Genomic DNA, 14,076 nt, shown 5'->3' on the forward strand with positions numbered 1-14,076 from the left:
AGGAACTCCTAAAACCACTGGACTTTTCTAGATAAAAAGCAGAAGACATCTTTTCACATCTAAAAGTCTAAACCTTTCCTCCTCCACATTCTTGGGAGAGGTACATTAACAAGGAGGAACTAACCTCCTGGGACCTATGAAAGTTCGAAGATACTTTGGGTAAATAGAAAGGATCAGGCATAAACACTACGCTGTCCTCCAGAAACCTCAAGAAGGGGTCTCTACAGGAAAGACTCGATCAGAAAATCATTCTCCCTGACGTAATAGCCAAAAGGGAAGGAAATCTTTAAAGAAATACATTTCAGGACAGCCTCATGCAAAGTCTCAAAAGGAGCCCTCGTAAGAGTATTTAATACCAAGCACAGATCCCAGGGAGGAATAGGTTCGACAACCTTGGGAGCATGTCTAGATCTGGCTTAAAGGAAATCTGACTAAAGGATCTTCCGCTAGTCTTCTTTCTGTAAACAAAGACAGGGCAGTAATCTGAACCCTAATGCAGCGTACACGCGATCGGTCAAAACGATGAGAACGGTCTGATGGACCGTTTTCATCGGACCAAAACGATCGTGTGTGGGCCCCATCGGTTATTTATCCATAGGTTAAAAAAAAGCAATCTTGTTTTAAATTTAACCGATGAATACCTACCCGATAAAAAGAAAAAAAAAAACGATCGTTTGTAGGCACGTCCATCGGTTAAAAATCCACGCATGCGCAGAATCAAGTCGACGCATGCTTGGAAGCATTGAACTTCGTTTTTTTCAGCACGTCGTTGTGTTTTACATTACCGCGTTCTGACACGATTGGTTTTTTAACCGATGGTGTGTAGGCACGACTGACCATTAGTCATCTTCATCGGTTAACCGATGAAAACGGTCCATCAGACTGTTTTCATCGGATGGACCGATCGTGTGTACAGGGCTTAAGGGTGCTGACAGAGTCCTTTTTCTACTGCCCTTTGCAAAAAAATCCAACATACAGGGAGTCCAATAAGAATCTAAACCAGTTTTCTTTTGCCAGGAAATACGTTTTTCAAACCTTCCCATAGATTCTTCTTGTGACTAACTTACGGCTGTCCAGGATAGTTTGAATAACCCTCTCTGAACACCCCATCAACTGCAGGATGCGCCGCTCAGCCTCCAGGCCATCAAATGGAAGGTCTGAGGGTTTGGATGCAACACCGGACTCCGATAGATCCTTCCGATCTGATCTACAGAGAGGGCCCTCAGAGAGGAAAACCAACTCCTCCTGCACCACCAGGGGGCAATCAGAAAGAATTTCTGCCCGGTCCTGAAAATGTTTCCAAACTACTAGAGGTAAGAGTGAAAAAGGAGGGAAGGCGTAGGCCAGAGCGTCATCCCACAGGAAGGAGAGATCATCCGTCACCAAGGACTCAGTCTCTCTCTCCAGTGAGAAGAACAATGGCAGTTTTCTGTCGAGACTGGAGGCAAAAAGATCCACTGTGGGGAGACCCCATCTTAGCACAACCTCCCGGAACGTGCCTTGATGTAGTTCAACTGCTGGAACTGGTGCTCCCCCTGTTTAGATAGTCCGCCAGCACATTCTGACCCCCTGATGTGGACTGCCTTGACTAAAGTGACATCGATCTCTGCCCAGGACAGAATCTGCTGTGATAACATTCGAAGCGACTGAGCGAGTGCCCCCTTGCTTGTTTAGGTACGCCACAGTTGTGGCATTGTCTTTTCAATAGACCCTCACTTCCAGAGACATAAGAGCTTTCCCCACAGCTCGTAGTTCGCTAAAATTTGAGGAGCGGCCTGCCTCCTCTGGCAACCAGGCTGCCAGCCCTGTGAGAGAACACCCCAATCCGACAGACTGGAGTGTGTGGCAATTTTTACCGACGCCTGTTGTGCCCAGTTCTTCCCTCCCTGCAGATGTTCCCGCTGCTCCCACCAGGAGAGATTGAGAAAATCCTCTTGGCAGCTATACCAGCTGACCTAGAGAATTCTTCCTCTGATCCCGATGGAGTAAAAGAAACATCTGAAGGGGTCTGGAGTGTAATTGGGCCTAAGGCACCCCTGGGATGCTGCAGTCATCAACCCCAATGACTGCATTATCCCCCAAAGGGAGGTCTGCGGGAGCAACTTGAAGGCCTGCACGGAGAGGAGAATCTTTAAAAATGTATTTTCGGGAAGAAAAATCTTTTGGACAACAGAGTCTATAAAATCATCCAGGTAAAGTATGCTCTGGGATGGCACCAGGCAAGACCCTTGCTGGTTGATTTTCCACCCCAACTTCTGAAAGGTCAGTAAAAACCAACTGCAGATCCTGAACAAGGGACTCCTTGTCTCGAGCAAAGATCAAAAAAGTCTAGATATGGGACGATCGATACTCTTTATCCAAAAAAAAGGCCATGACTTCGGCCATGATTTTTATAAAAATTCTGGGTGCTGTCGAGAGACCAAATAGAGAGGCATAGAACTGCCAAAGACTTGGCCCGTTTTTCCATGAGAACCGCAAGTCTAACGAACCTTTTGTGACTCTGGCAGATTGGTACACGAAGATAAGTGTCCTGGAGATTCAGTGTTATCATGAAGACTCCTGGCAACAACAGATTCCTACAGAATAAATGTTGGCCATCCGGAAACGTCTGTAGACTATGAATTTGCTCAGGATGCTTAAAGGAGTTGTAAAGGAAATATTTTTTTTTTGCTGAAATGACTGTTTACAAGGTATGGAGACATAATAGTTAACCGATTCATTTTAAAATGGATTAAAATTAGATAAAAAATCAATCATATAATGTGCATCTACAGGGAGTGCAGAATTATTAGGCAAGTTGTATTTTTGAGGATTAATTTTATTATTGAACAACAACCATGTTCTCAATGAACCCAAACAACTCATTAATATCAAAGCTGAATATTTTTGGAAGTAGTTTTTAGTTTTAGCTATTTTAGGGGGATATCTGTGTGTGCAGGTGACTATTACTGTGCAGAATTATTAGGCAACTTAACAAAAAACAAATATATACCCATTTCAATTATTTATTTTTACCAGCGAAACCAATATAACATCTCAACATTCACAAATATACATTTCTGACATTCAAAAACAAAACAAAAACAAATCAGTGACCAATATAGCCACCTTTCTTTGCAAGGACACTCAAAAGCCTGCCATCCATGGATTCTGTCAGTGTTTTGATCTGTTCACCATCAACATTGCGTGCAGCAGCAACCACAGCCTCCCAGACACTGTTCAGAGAGGTGTACCGTTTTCCCTCCTTGTAAATCTCACATTTGATGATGGACCACAGGTTCTCAATGGGGTTCAGATCAGGTGAACAAGGAGGCCATGTCATTAGATTTTCTTCTTTTATACCCTTTCTTGCCAGCCACGCTGTGGAGTACTTGGACGCGTGTGATGGAGCATTGTCCTGCATGAAAATCATGTTTTTCTTGAAGGATGCAGACTTCTTCCTGTACCACTGCTTGAAGAAGGTGTCTTCCAGAAACTGGCAGTAGGACTGGGAGTTGAGCTTGACTCCATCCTCAACCCGAAAAGGCCCCACAAGCTCATCTTTGATGATACCAGCCCAAACCAGTACTCCACCTCCACCTTGCTGGCTTCTGAGTCGGACTGGAGCTCTCTGCCCTTTACCAATCCAGCCACGGGCCCATCCATCTGGCCCATCAAGACTCACTCTCATTTCATCAGTCCATAAAACCTTAGAAAAATCAGTCTTGAGATATTTCTTGGCCCAGTCTTGACGTTTCAGCTTGTGTGTATTGTTCAGTGGTGGTCGTCTTTCAGCCTTTCTTACCTTGGCCATGTCTCTGAGTATTGCACACCTTGTGCTTTTGGGCACTCCAGTGATGTTGCAGCTCTGAAATATGGCCAAACAGGTGGCAAGTGGCATCTTGGCAGCTGCACGCTTGACTTTTCTCAGTTCATGGGCAGTTGTTTTGCGCCTTGGTTTTTCCACACGCTTCTTGCGACCCTGTTGACTATTTTGAATGAAACGCTTGATTGTTCGATGATCACACTTCAGAAGCTTCGCAATTTTAAGAGTGCTGCATCCCTCTGCAAGATATCTCACTATTTTTGACTTTTCTGAGTCTGTCAAGTCCTTCTTTTGACCCATTTTGCCAAAGGAAAGGAAGTTGCCTAATAATTATGCACACCTGATATAGGGTGTTGTTGTCATTAGACCACACACCTTCTCATTACAGAGATGCACATCACCTAATATGCTTAATTGGTAGTAGGCTTTCGAGCCTATACAGCTTGGAGTAAGACAACATGCATAAAGAGGATGATGTGGTCAAAATACTCATTTGCCTAAAAATTCTGCACTCCCTGTAGTTTTGTTTTTGCATGTTATCCTGCCTCTGTGCTAGACAGAGCCATAGAGCAGTGACGGCTTGGAAAATGAAACTAGAATCTCCCAGTACTGTGGTCATCAGGAAACAGACAACCAGGAAGTGTCCAGAACAGAGAAGGATTACAGCAACATTAGAGCAAAAACGAATGAGGACATGAAACCAGGACTGCAGTAAGGTAAAGGAAGTTATTTAGCTAAAAAAAATATTCCTTTAGTGACCCTTTAAATTGATGACCCCAGAGCGAGAATAAAATCCCCGGAATTTTTGAATTTCCGGAACAGGAGAATATCTCCCTCTGTTTACCACACATAAATGACATTCATCATGGCTTGCGGTCTCTCGACAAATGGGTAAGAAAAAAGGAATTGTTGGAAATCTCTGCCCAGTCTCTGATGAAATGGGACAAACTTCCCCCCTACCCATGTACATAAAGATGCAAACAGTTACATAGAAGAATGTCATCTCATAACCGAGTACATTTTCGTCACTGGGAATTTGTGGAAGGGGCTGAAGGAGCAAAGAGAGCCCCCCCTTTTTACTTGTCTTTGTTAAAAGACCACTTTTTTGCCTGTAGGTTTTAAAATGAACGTTGTTTTGGAAGCCGCAAAAAGGCCTCTTATTCACGGGCTTATTTCTTTGGGAAGACGAGAACCATTTACCCTTCTCAGAGGAACGAGCTAGGACCTCCACTAAGGAGGAACCGAATAAGAGCTTGCCTTCAAAGGGTATGCCGCAGAGTTTATTCTTGGAGGCAAGATCCCCTTCCCAAGATTTAAGCCAGATAGCTTGCATAGCTGAATTAATGAGAGCAAAAGACCTGGCTGCTGATTTTACAGAATCTGCTGCTGCATCAGCTAAAAGGCAACAGACTTGGCAATGAGTGGGAGAGACTCCCTAATCTCCTCTTTGGGGGTGTCGGATGAAAGAAGATCATCCAGACGCTGAACCCTGACCTTTTGAACACCTGGGACATAGGGGCATCTAATCTAGGACACTTAAAAAAAACTTGCTCTAACTCAGACTCAAAAGGAAACCTTTTGTGTCCTCTTGACTGGAACAACCTTTTTCAGGTTATTTGCACTCAGAAAGAATCATGTCCATAAGACCCAGAGTCATCCTCACTGTCCAAACGGTCGAGGTCCTCATCCTCTGACACATCAGAACCAGGGATGGGACCAGCAGCTGGGCCTGATTCTGTGTCAGAGTTGTCCCCAGAAGATGGCGGGGGCATTCACAGCCCTGTGGCCCACGTGCCACTTCCACCCTGGCAACAAAGGCTTCCAGGATCGCCGACATGGCATCCACAGATCCAGCAGGTGTAGGGGCACCAGTTGCCAACTCAGGTATTACTGGGGAAGGGGCGTCCGCTTCTGACGCCATGCTGACCCACGCGCCTGACGCCCCCAGGGACACGAGACAAGGTACACAGCCCACCCTCCTAGCTGCCACAGAGAACAAGGGGCTCCCCAGAGGACTCACCACCCGAGCCGGTCACTGCACAGCTGCCGTCCGCCTCTCCCACCAGAGGTGCCCCCCGTACAGCCACCCATGTCACTCTGCCTCACTGCAGTGTGTCCAAGCTGTTCGCGCCGTTCTAACCATCGCTAGAGGCAAAACTCGCTTACAAAATGGGTGCCGAGCGGCTGCCCTGTAAAAATGGCGCACGGCTACAAGAAAATAGTGGCCAAGTGTGTTTTTTTAATCTGCCCAACAAATTGGGCAAAAAAAATAAAAAGCATAAAAAATGCAAACGTGCAAATCACGTGTGCAAAAATCAAAACGCACAGCAAAACACACTGCAGACAGATCAAAAGCAAACTGTATAGGTGTGTACTGAGCTTTATGCTGACCACAAAGATCAATTTTCAGGCAAGACTATTAATATGAAAAACCTTTGTACATTTGCTGAATGAAAGAATGTTTTAAAATGGATGTAATTTCTGAACAAAAACCACATACACTGTCTGAAAATTCCATTGACCAAGAAGTTTTCTATTATTTCTAATGATATCTGATATTTACCAGATTCACCCTCTTAACAGTAAATACAGTATACATCTCCTCTATAATAGAATATCTCTTCTGTCTTATTCTCAGCGTGGATTCGCGATTTTGCTCCCTAACCACATAGCTTGTTATTTATATTTACAACTGCATAGAGATATTTAAAGATGAAATTGCCTTTTTTTTACTTTACATATTAACTAAATTATACACCACACTTTAAGGCAATTAACCCATTAATTGAAATAATAATCGGCCAACTAATCTATTATGAAAATAAGTTGCAGCCCTAGTAGATTGCTGAAGCAAAGGGGTATGAATCATGGTATGAATCATGTCATCGGATGGCTGGGTCTAGGAAAAAGAAGTGTTAGAGTACTTACTGTATGCAATTTATCATTTAAAACAGAATGGTTTTATACTATTTGAAGGATAAGCTTGCCTGATTCTAGGTCAGTTTAAGGGTCTGGAACAGTAAGGTTTCTCTTGAGGAAAATGAAATACGGAAGATACCGGTGAAGAATAAGGTAAGGGGGAAATGAGAGCAGAGAATACCTAGAGATGTATACATTTGTAATAGTATCGCTTACTCGCTCATGTTGAGGGTCAAATTAATGTCTTCATCTTTGGAGAAAAGTAGGATTAGAAAGTGATAACGAGTTTGCCCTTGTTTAATGGGAGGGTCCAGACTTATCTGCAGGGAGAAAAATAGATTAAATGGCAGTAGTCATTAAATTTCAATCAACTACAACAAGCATTGTACAAATACCTGAAAGAACTGATGGTGAAAAACGCTCCAAAATCCCTCTCTGTCCTACTTGGCCAACAGACAGCACACTGGTGAGGCCGCATTGATCTTTTGCATCATGTCTGCTAAAGGTGCACCGAATGGAAATTTTGCTAAGCAGTGTGTTTAAGAGATTGCAGACATGATACAAAAGATGGTTAGAGACTGCATTCTTGACCTTTCACTATAAAAGTTGCCAATAATGGCCAAAAATACATTCATATTAATTAAAATTGATATTAAAATTAAAAAGTTGAATTCAATTATATATAAAATAATTTTCTCAAAACTGTCATTTTCGGTACCAAAATTTCCATTCGGTGCACCTCTAGCATGGATTCATGAAGAATCGTTCTTGCCAAACCAATTAACCTAAGGCGCCATCTAGATAAAGGAAGGCCTGTAGACATTGTGTATCTCGAAATTCTGGGAAGGCTCTCCACAAGGTTTAGGAGTCTATGGGAATGTATGACCAGAAGTGCATTTGTGAGGTCAGTCACTGATGTTGGACGAGAAGGCCTAGCTCGCAGTCTCCGCTCTAATTCAACATAAAGGTGTTCAATCAGGTTGAGGTCAGGTTCTTTATTGTGTCAGTGATCGTCTGTTCTCCGATATAGGGAAAGACAATCACTGACGTCACACGTCCAGCCCCCCTACAGTTAGAAACACATATGAGGTCACAATTAACCCCTTCAGCGCCCCTAGTGGTTAACTCAACTGCAATTGTGATTTTCACAGTCATCAGTGCATTTTTATAGCACATTTCGCTGTGAAAATTACAATGATCCCAAAAATGTGTAAGAATTGTCCAATGTGTCCGCCATAATGTCGCAGTCACAAAAAAAAAAAAAAAAAAAAGAAGAAGACACAAAACACACACTCGCCGATTGCCGTAAAAAAAATAAAAAAATGTTATATATATATATATATACATACATATACATATACACACACACACATATATATATATACACATACATACATATACATACATACATACATACATACATCCCTCAAAATTTGCACTCTTTGCTCGCGATTTGCGAGTGGAATTCCATTCAGGGCGAGTGAGGAGCTGGGGTGGACCAGGCTGATCGTTTCCTGGCTGAAGCGATCAGCCAGAGGACACACAGCGGCAGGACCGGACTGCCCTGGTGCGGCTTTAAGCTGAGGAGGCTGCAGCGCTCCCCTCCCTCTCTCTCTCCTCCTGTTATGTTTAATGCGCACACAGCAGGGATGTCCCGCTGTGTGTCATGGAGCCGTCTGTGTTCAGCTCGCAGTGTAACAAGGTCCCGCCCCCCCTTGACCAGCGTGTGCGATAGTATCAGTGTTCCGCACTAGCCATGGACCTTGTTACACTGCGCGCTGGCGGGGGGGAGGGGGGGTGGATTGTTTGCTCGCTGAGGAAGGCTGCTAAAAGGGAAAATCAGCTGGCTAGCTGACACCAATGGTGAAGGGGGAGGACAACTCCCCTCTGCAGTAGATCCCATGACACAGGAGCATCCCTGGAGGCATGGTAGTAATGATGGAAGGAATCGACTGAGAAAGTAAGTGACATAATAGTGCAGCTGATCTCAACCTCTGCCTCTTACTGACCCCCCTCACCACCACAGATCTTATCCCTATCCCCAATGCCATCCTCCACCACCAACCTCTGCCTCTTACTGACAACCCCACCACCGATCCTGCCACTGATACCACCACCCCCACCGATGTCACCACCCCTGCCACCGATCCCACCCACCGCCACCGATCCCACCACCCCCGCCACCAATCCCACAACCACCACCACTGATCCCATCCCCCTACCACTGCTGCCACTCACCCCATCCAACCCACCACCACTGATCCCATCCCCCCACCACTGCTGCCACTCACCCCATCCAACCCACCACCACTGATCCCATCCCCCCACCACTGCTGCCACTCACCCCATCCAACCCACCACCACTGATCCCATCCCCCCACCACTGCTGCCACTTACCCCATCCAACCCACTACCACTGTTCCCATCCCCTCACCACTGCTGCCACTCACCCCAATCCAACCCACCACCACTGATCCCATCCCCCCACCACTGCTGCCACTCATCCCATCCAACCCATCAACACTGATCCCATCCCCCCACCACTGCTGCCACTCACCCCATCCAACCCACCACCACTGATCCCATCCCCCCACCACTGCTGCCACTCACCCCATCCAACCCACCACCACTGATCCCATCCCCCCACCACTGCTGCCACTCACCCCATCCAACCCACCACCACTGATCCCATCCCCCACCACTACTGCCACTCACCCCATCCAACCCACCACCACTGATCCCATCCCCCCCACCACTACTGCCACTCACCCCATCACTTCTGATCCCATCCCATTCCCCCATCACTGTTACCACTGCTCACTGTCACTCATCCCAGCCCCATGCTTCAGGGGGCCCATGTCTCACCCCTGTATACCTGGATAGGAGGGGCAGCGGGCGGCATATAGAGGAACCAAAAGCCATGACTGCAGGAGGAAAATGGAGGGTATTGGTTCCTCTATATGCTGCCCGCTGCCCCTCCTATCCGGGTGTACAGGGGTGAGACATGGGCCCCCTGAAGCATGGGGCTGGGATGAGTGACAGTGAGCAGTGGTAGCAGTGATGGGGGAATGGGATCGGGGTTGGGAAAATGGAGGGGATTGGTTCCTCTGGATGCTGCCCCCGGCCCTCTTCCTATCCAGGTGTACAGGGGTGACACATGGGCCCTCTGAAGCATGGGGCTGGGTCGCTCCAGGGGGCCCTTCATGATTTCTTGCATTGGGGCCCTGAAGGTTCTAGTTACGCCTCTGAGCTGCGTTCACGGTCACAGTGAGGCTGCATTGACGGTCACAGTGAGGCTGCATTGACGGTCACAGTGAGGCTGCATTGACGGTCACAGTGAGGCTGCATTGACGGTCACAGTGAGGCTGCATTGACTGTCACAGTGAGGCTGCATTGACTGTCACAGTGAGGCTGCATTGACTGTCACAGTGAGGCTGCATTGACTGTCACAGTGAGGCTGCATTGACTGTCACAGTGAGGCTGCATTGACGGTCACAGTGAGGCTGCATTGACGGTCACAGTGAGGCTGCATTTGATGGGTACTGATATGCTTTATGTTAATATTGTTAAAGTTGTTTATTTTTGGAACTTAATTCTGCTGAAAACATTTAACAGTGTAATTTCATGAGATAATTTACAAGGGCGTGTTTAGGGGCGGACTTAAGGGGTGGGTCAGGGGAGAGGTTGGGTGGGGCAACTGGTGGCGAGTAACTCTTAAGGTCTGGCTAGTGGCTCAGGACATGAAATTTTGAGCCCTGTGTAATATATATATATATACACATATACACACACACACATATACATATATATACACACATACACACCATAAAACTATCCTCTATTTTGTAAACGCTATAAATTTTGTGCAAACCAAATCGATAAACGCTTATTGCGTTTTTTTTTTATAGCAAAAATAGGTAGAAGAATACGTATCGGCCTAAACCAAGGAAAAAATATGTTTTTTTATATCTTTTTTGGGGATATTTATTATAGCAAAAAGTCAAAAATATTGAATTTTTTTCAAAATTGTCGCTCTTTATTTTTTTTATAGCGCAAAAAATAAAAACCGCAGAGGTGATCAAATACCACCAAAAGAAAGCTCTATTGGGGGGGGCGCCAATTTTGTTTGGGAGCCACGGAGCACAACAACGCAATTGTCAGTTAAAATGACGCAGTGCCGATTCGCAAAAAGGGGCAAGGTCCTTAACCTGCATAATGGTCCAGGTCTTAAGTGGTTAAATAAAAGTAAAAATCAAATTAATCAAACACCAAAAAGTCCCGTTCATGCTAAAGCGAAGCCTGAAATCTTCCGTGACGCCTCTTGAATCCATCACCAACAGCCATATCAGCTGCCAACGTCATTACATGCACTAGACCTAGCTGTGTGTAGGTTTCTCTGATATGCCTTACTTGTTTGATACAATGTGAGTACTTTTTTTTTTCTAAAACTGAAAAAGTGTAGCGGTTTTACATTGAGACTTTGCATTTGCCCTAAATTATGACAGTGGCTGAGCGAGGCAGAACGTTTTAAATGGATCCTGCTGTGCATTCAAGTGGTCCTTGGTTGCTTCAGGTGGATCATTTGAAGTTTCCCTGCGATACATTGGGCAAGACAGACCTCATTATGTGGGGTCCCATTTTCTGATACCAGCCGATATTACCATTGGTGGTGGATTCACAAGGTGTCAAGATATCAAGCTTTACTTAAGCATGATGTGGACTTAATTACACTTTTTGGTGTTTGAATAATTAACATTTTCACTTTTATTTAAAGAGAAAGCACAAAAATCCTGTCTTTATTATCAGTGCAAGAAGGCAAGTTAAGTGGCATAAAAAGGCAGTGAAAGCATCTTACCACAAAGAACATCTGTCTTTGATCCTTGTGTGGAAGAAGAAAGAGACGTAGAACTGTTGTGTATGGAATTTTATAGTCAAATGTTTTTCCATGCAGGTGAAGGAAGGTGGGGTAGATTCGGATGTCATAACGGCCGCGTGGAGTAAGGCATTGCAGTTCTCGGAATATACAAACTGCATCACCTGTTGCTTGAATCACATCTGCCTTGGACAGCACATTCTGAGCAAATGCCTAAACAAAAAAAGTAGAGTGATTAAAGACTTGTAAATGTTTTATCCAGCATATCATCCTGTAGATCTACGCAAAGTCATACCATAGCTGATTTTATTTTCTCTGTGATCCGCTAGCTCGCTGTTTAACCACTTGCAGACCGCCACCATAGCACATTTACTGCTAGAGGGCAGCCATAGAGAATCATACAGTGGGGCAAAAAAGTATTTTGTCAGCCACCAATTGTGCAAATTCTCCCACTTAAAAAGATGAGAGGCCTGCAATTGTCATCATAGGTGTACCTCAACTATGAGAGACAAAATGTGAAAACAAATCCAGACAATCACATTGTCTGATTTGGAAACAATTTATTTGCAAATTATGGTGGAAAAATAAGTATTTGGTCACCTACAAACAAGCACGATTTCTGGCTCACAGACTTGCATCTTCTTCTTTAAGAGGCTCCTCTGTCCTCCACTCATTACGTGCATTAATGTCACCTGTTTGAACTTGTTATCAGTATAAAAGACACTTGACCACAACCTCAAACAGTCACTCCAAACTCCACTATGGTGAAGACCAAAGAGCTGTCGAAGGACACCAGAAACAAAATTGTAGACCTGCACCAGGCTGGGAAGACTGATTCTGCAATAGGCAAGCAGCTTGGTGTGAACAAATCAACTGCGGGAGCAATAATTAGAAAATGGAAGACATAAAAGACCACTGATAATCTCCCTTTCTGGGGCTCCACGCAAGATCTCACCCAGTGGGGTCAAAATTATCACAATAACGTTGAGCAAAAATCCCAGAACCACACAGGGGGACCTAGTGAATGATCTGCAGAGAGCTAGGACCAACGTAACAAAGGCTACCATATTGATCAAACACTACGCCGCCAGGGACTCAGATCCTGCAGTGCCAGACGTGTCCCCCTGCTTAAGCCAGTACATGTCCGGGCCCGTCTGAGGTTTGCTAGAGAACATTTGGATGATCCAGAAGAGGATTGGGAGAATGTCATATGAAACCAAATATAGAACTGTTTGGTAGAAACACAACTTGTGTTTGGAGGAGAGAAAATGCCGAGTTGCAACCAAAGAACACCATACCTATTGTAAAGCATGGGGGTGGCAACATCATGCTTTGAGGCAGTTTCTCTGCAAAGGGAACAGGATGACTGACCCGTGTGCATGAAAGAATAAATAGGGCCATGTATCGTGAGATTTTGAGTGTAACCCTCCTCCCATCAGCAAGGGCATTAAAGATGAAATGTGGCTGGGTCTTTCAGCACGACAATGATCCCAAACACACTGCCCGGGCAACGAAGGAGTGGCTTCGTAAGAAGCATTTCAAGGTACTGGAGTGGCCTAGCCAGTCTCTAGATCTAAACCCCATAGAAAACCTTTTGGATGGTGTTGCCCAGCAACAGACCCAAAGCATCACTGCTCTAGAGGAGATCTGCATGGAGGAATGGGCCAGCATACCAGCAACAGTGTGTTACAACCTTGTGAAAACTTACAGAAAACATTTGATCTCTGTCATTGCCAACAAGTATAAGGCTGGCCAAAGGCTAGCCTGAATTTGTAGGCGGAGTCTGCTGAGTATATAATAATCCTCCACCGTCGGGTCCTGGTGTTGGCGCCTTTTCAGGGGATGACACGGCCGGCGTTCGTCACTTCCGGTTTCCAGTCTGAGCGGCGGTTTGGCCGCAGCACATGTTCCTCTCCCAGGCTCCATCGGGGGGACCTCCTGCCGCTCCGCCCCCCGGCGCTCAAGCCGGGGTGGGAGCCGGGAGGCCATCCATCCGCCACTCACCCTCGTTCTCCAGAGCGTCAGGGAGCCGCCCGCTTCTCCCGGCGCTCATGCCGGGAGCGGGGGGGCCTCCGTCCGTCCATCCGCCGCTCACCCTCTCTCTCCAGTGCTTCAGGGAGCCGCCCGCTTCTCCCGGCGCTCATGCCGGGCTGGAAGCGGGGGGGCCTCCATCCGCCGCTCACCCTCTCTCTCCAGTGCTTCAGGGAGCCGCCCGCCCGCTTCTCCCGGCGCTCATGCCGGGCTGGAAGCGGGGGGCCTCCATCCGCCGCTCACCCTCTCTCTCCAGTGCTTCAGGGAGCCGCCCGCCCGCTTCTCCCGGCGCTCATGCCGGGCTGGAAGCGGGGGGGCCTCCATCCGCCGCTCACCCTCTCTCTCCAGTGCTTCAGGGAGCCGCCGCTGCTTCCCGCGGTGCTGGGGGGGGGAGGAGGTCGTCTGGCCATCCATCCTTTGCTGGGCTCAATCCCCCATGGTGGGGGGG

At 46.3% G+C, this 14,076-nt stretch overlaps 1 protein-coding gene across 2 annotated transcripts in view; it reads right to left on the reverse strand.

Annotated features, from left to right (window-relative positions):
* The window catches only part of SSRP1 (structure specific recognition protein 1), a 248,430-nt gene that overhangs the window by 82,728 nt on the left and 151,626 nt on the right, over nt 1-14,076 (reverse strand). For both annotated transcript variants that reach the window (XM_040320882.1, XM_040320881.1), the window contains exons 5-6: nt 11,580-11,810; nt 6,941-7,044 (exon numbers count right to left, since the gene is read on the reverse strand). In XM_040320882.1, coding sequence (XP_040176816.1) covers nt 6,941-7,044; nt 11,580-11,810 — 335 coding nt within the window. The remainder of the gene's footprint in view (nt 1-6,940; nt 7,045-11,579; nt 11,811-14,076) is intronic.

Source organism: Rana temporaria, chromosome 8 (assembly GCF_905171775.1).
Source record: "Rana temporaria chromosome 8, aRanTem1.1, whole genome shotgun sequence".
Lineage (NCBI taxonomy): Eukaryota > Metazoa > Chordata > Amphibia > Anura > Ranidae > Rana > Rana temporaria.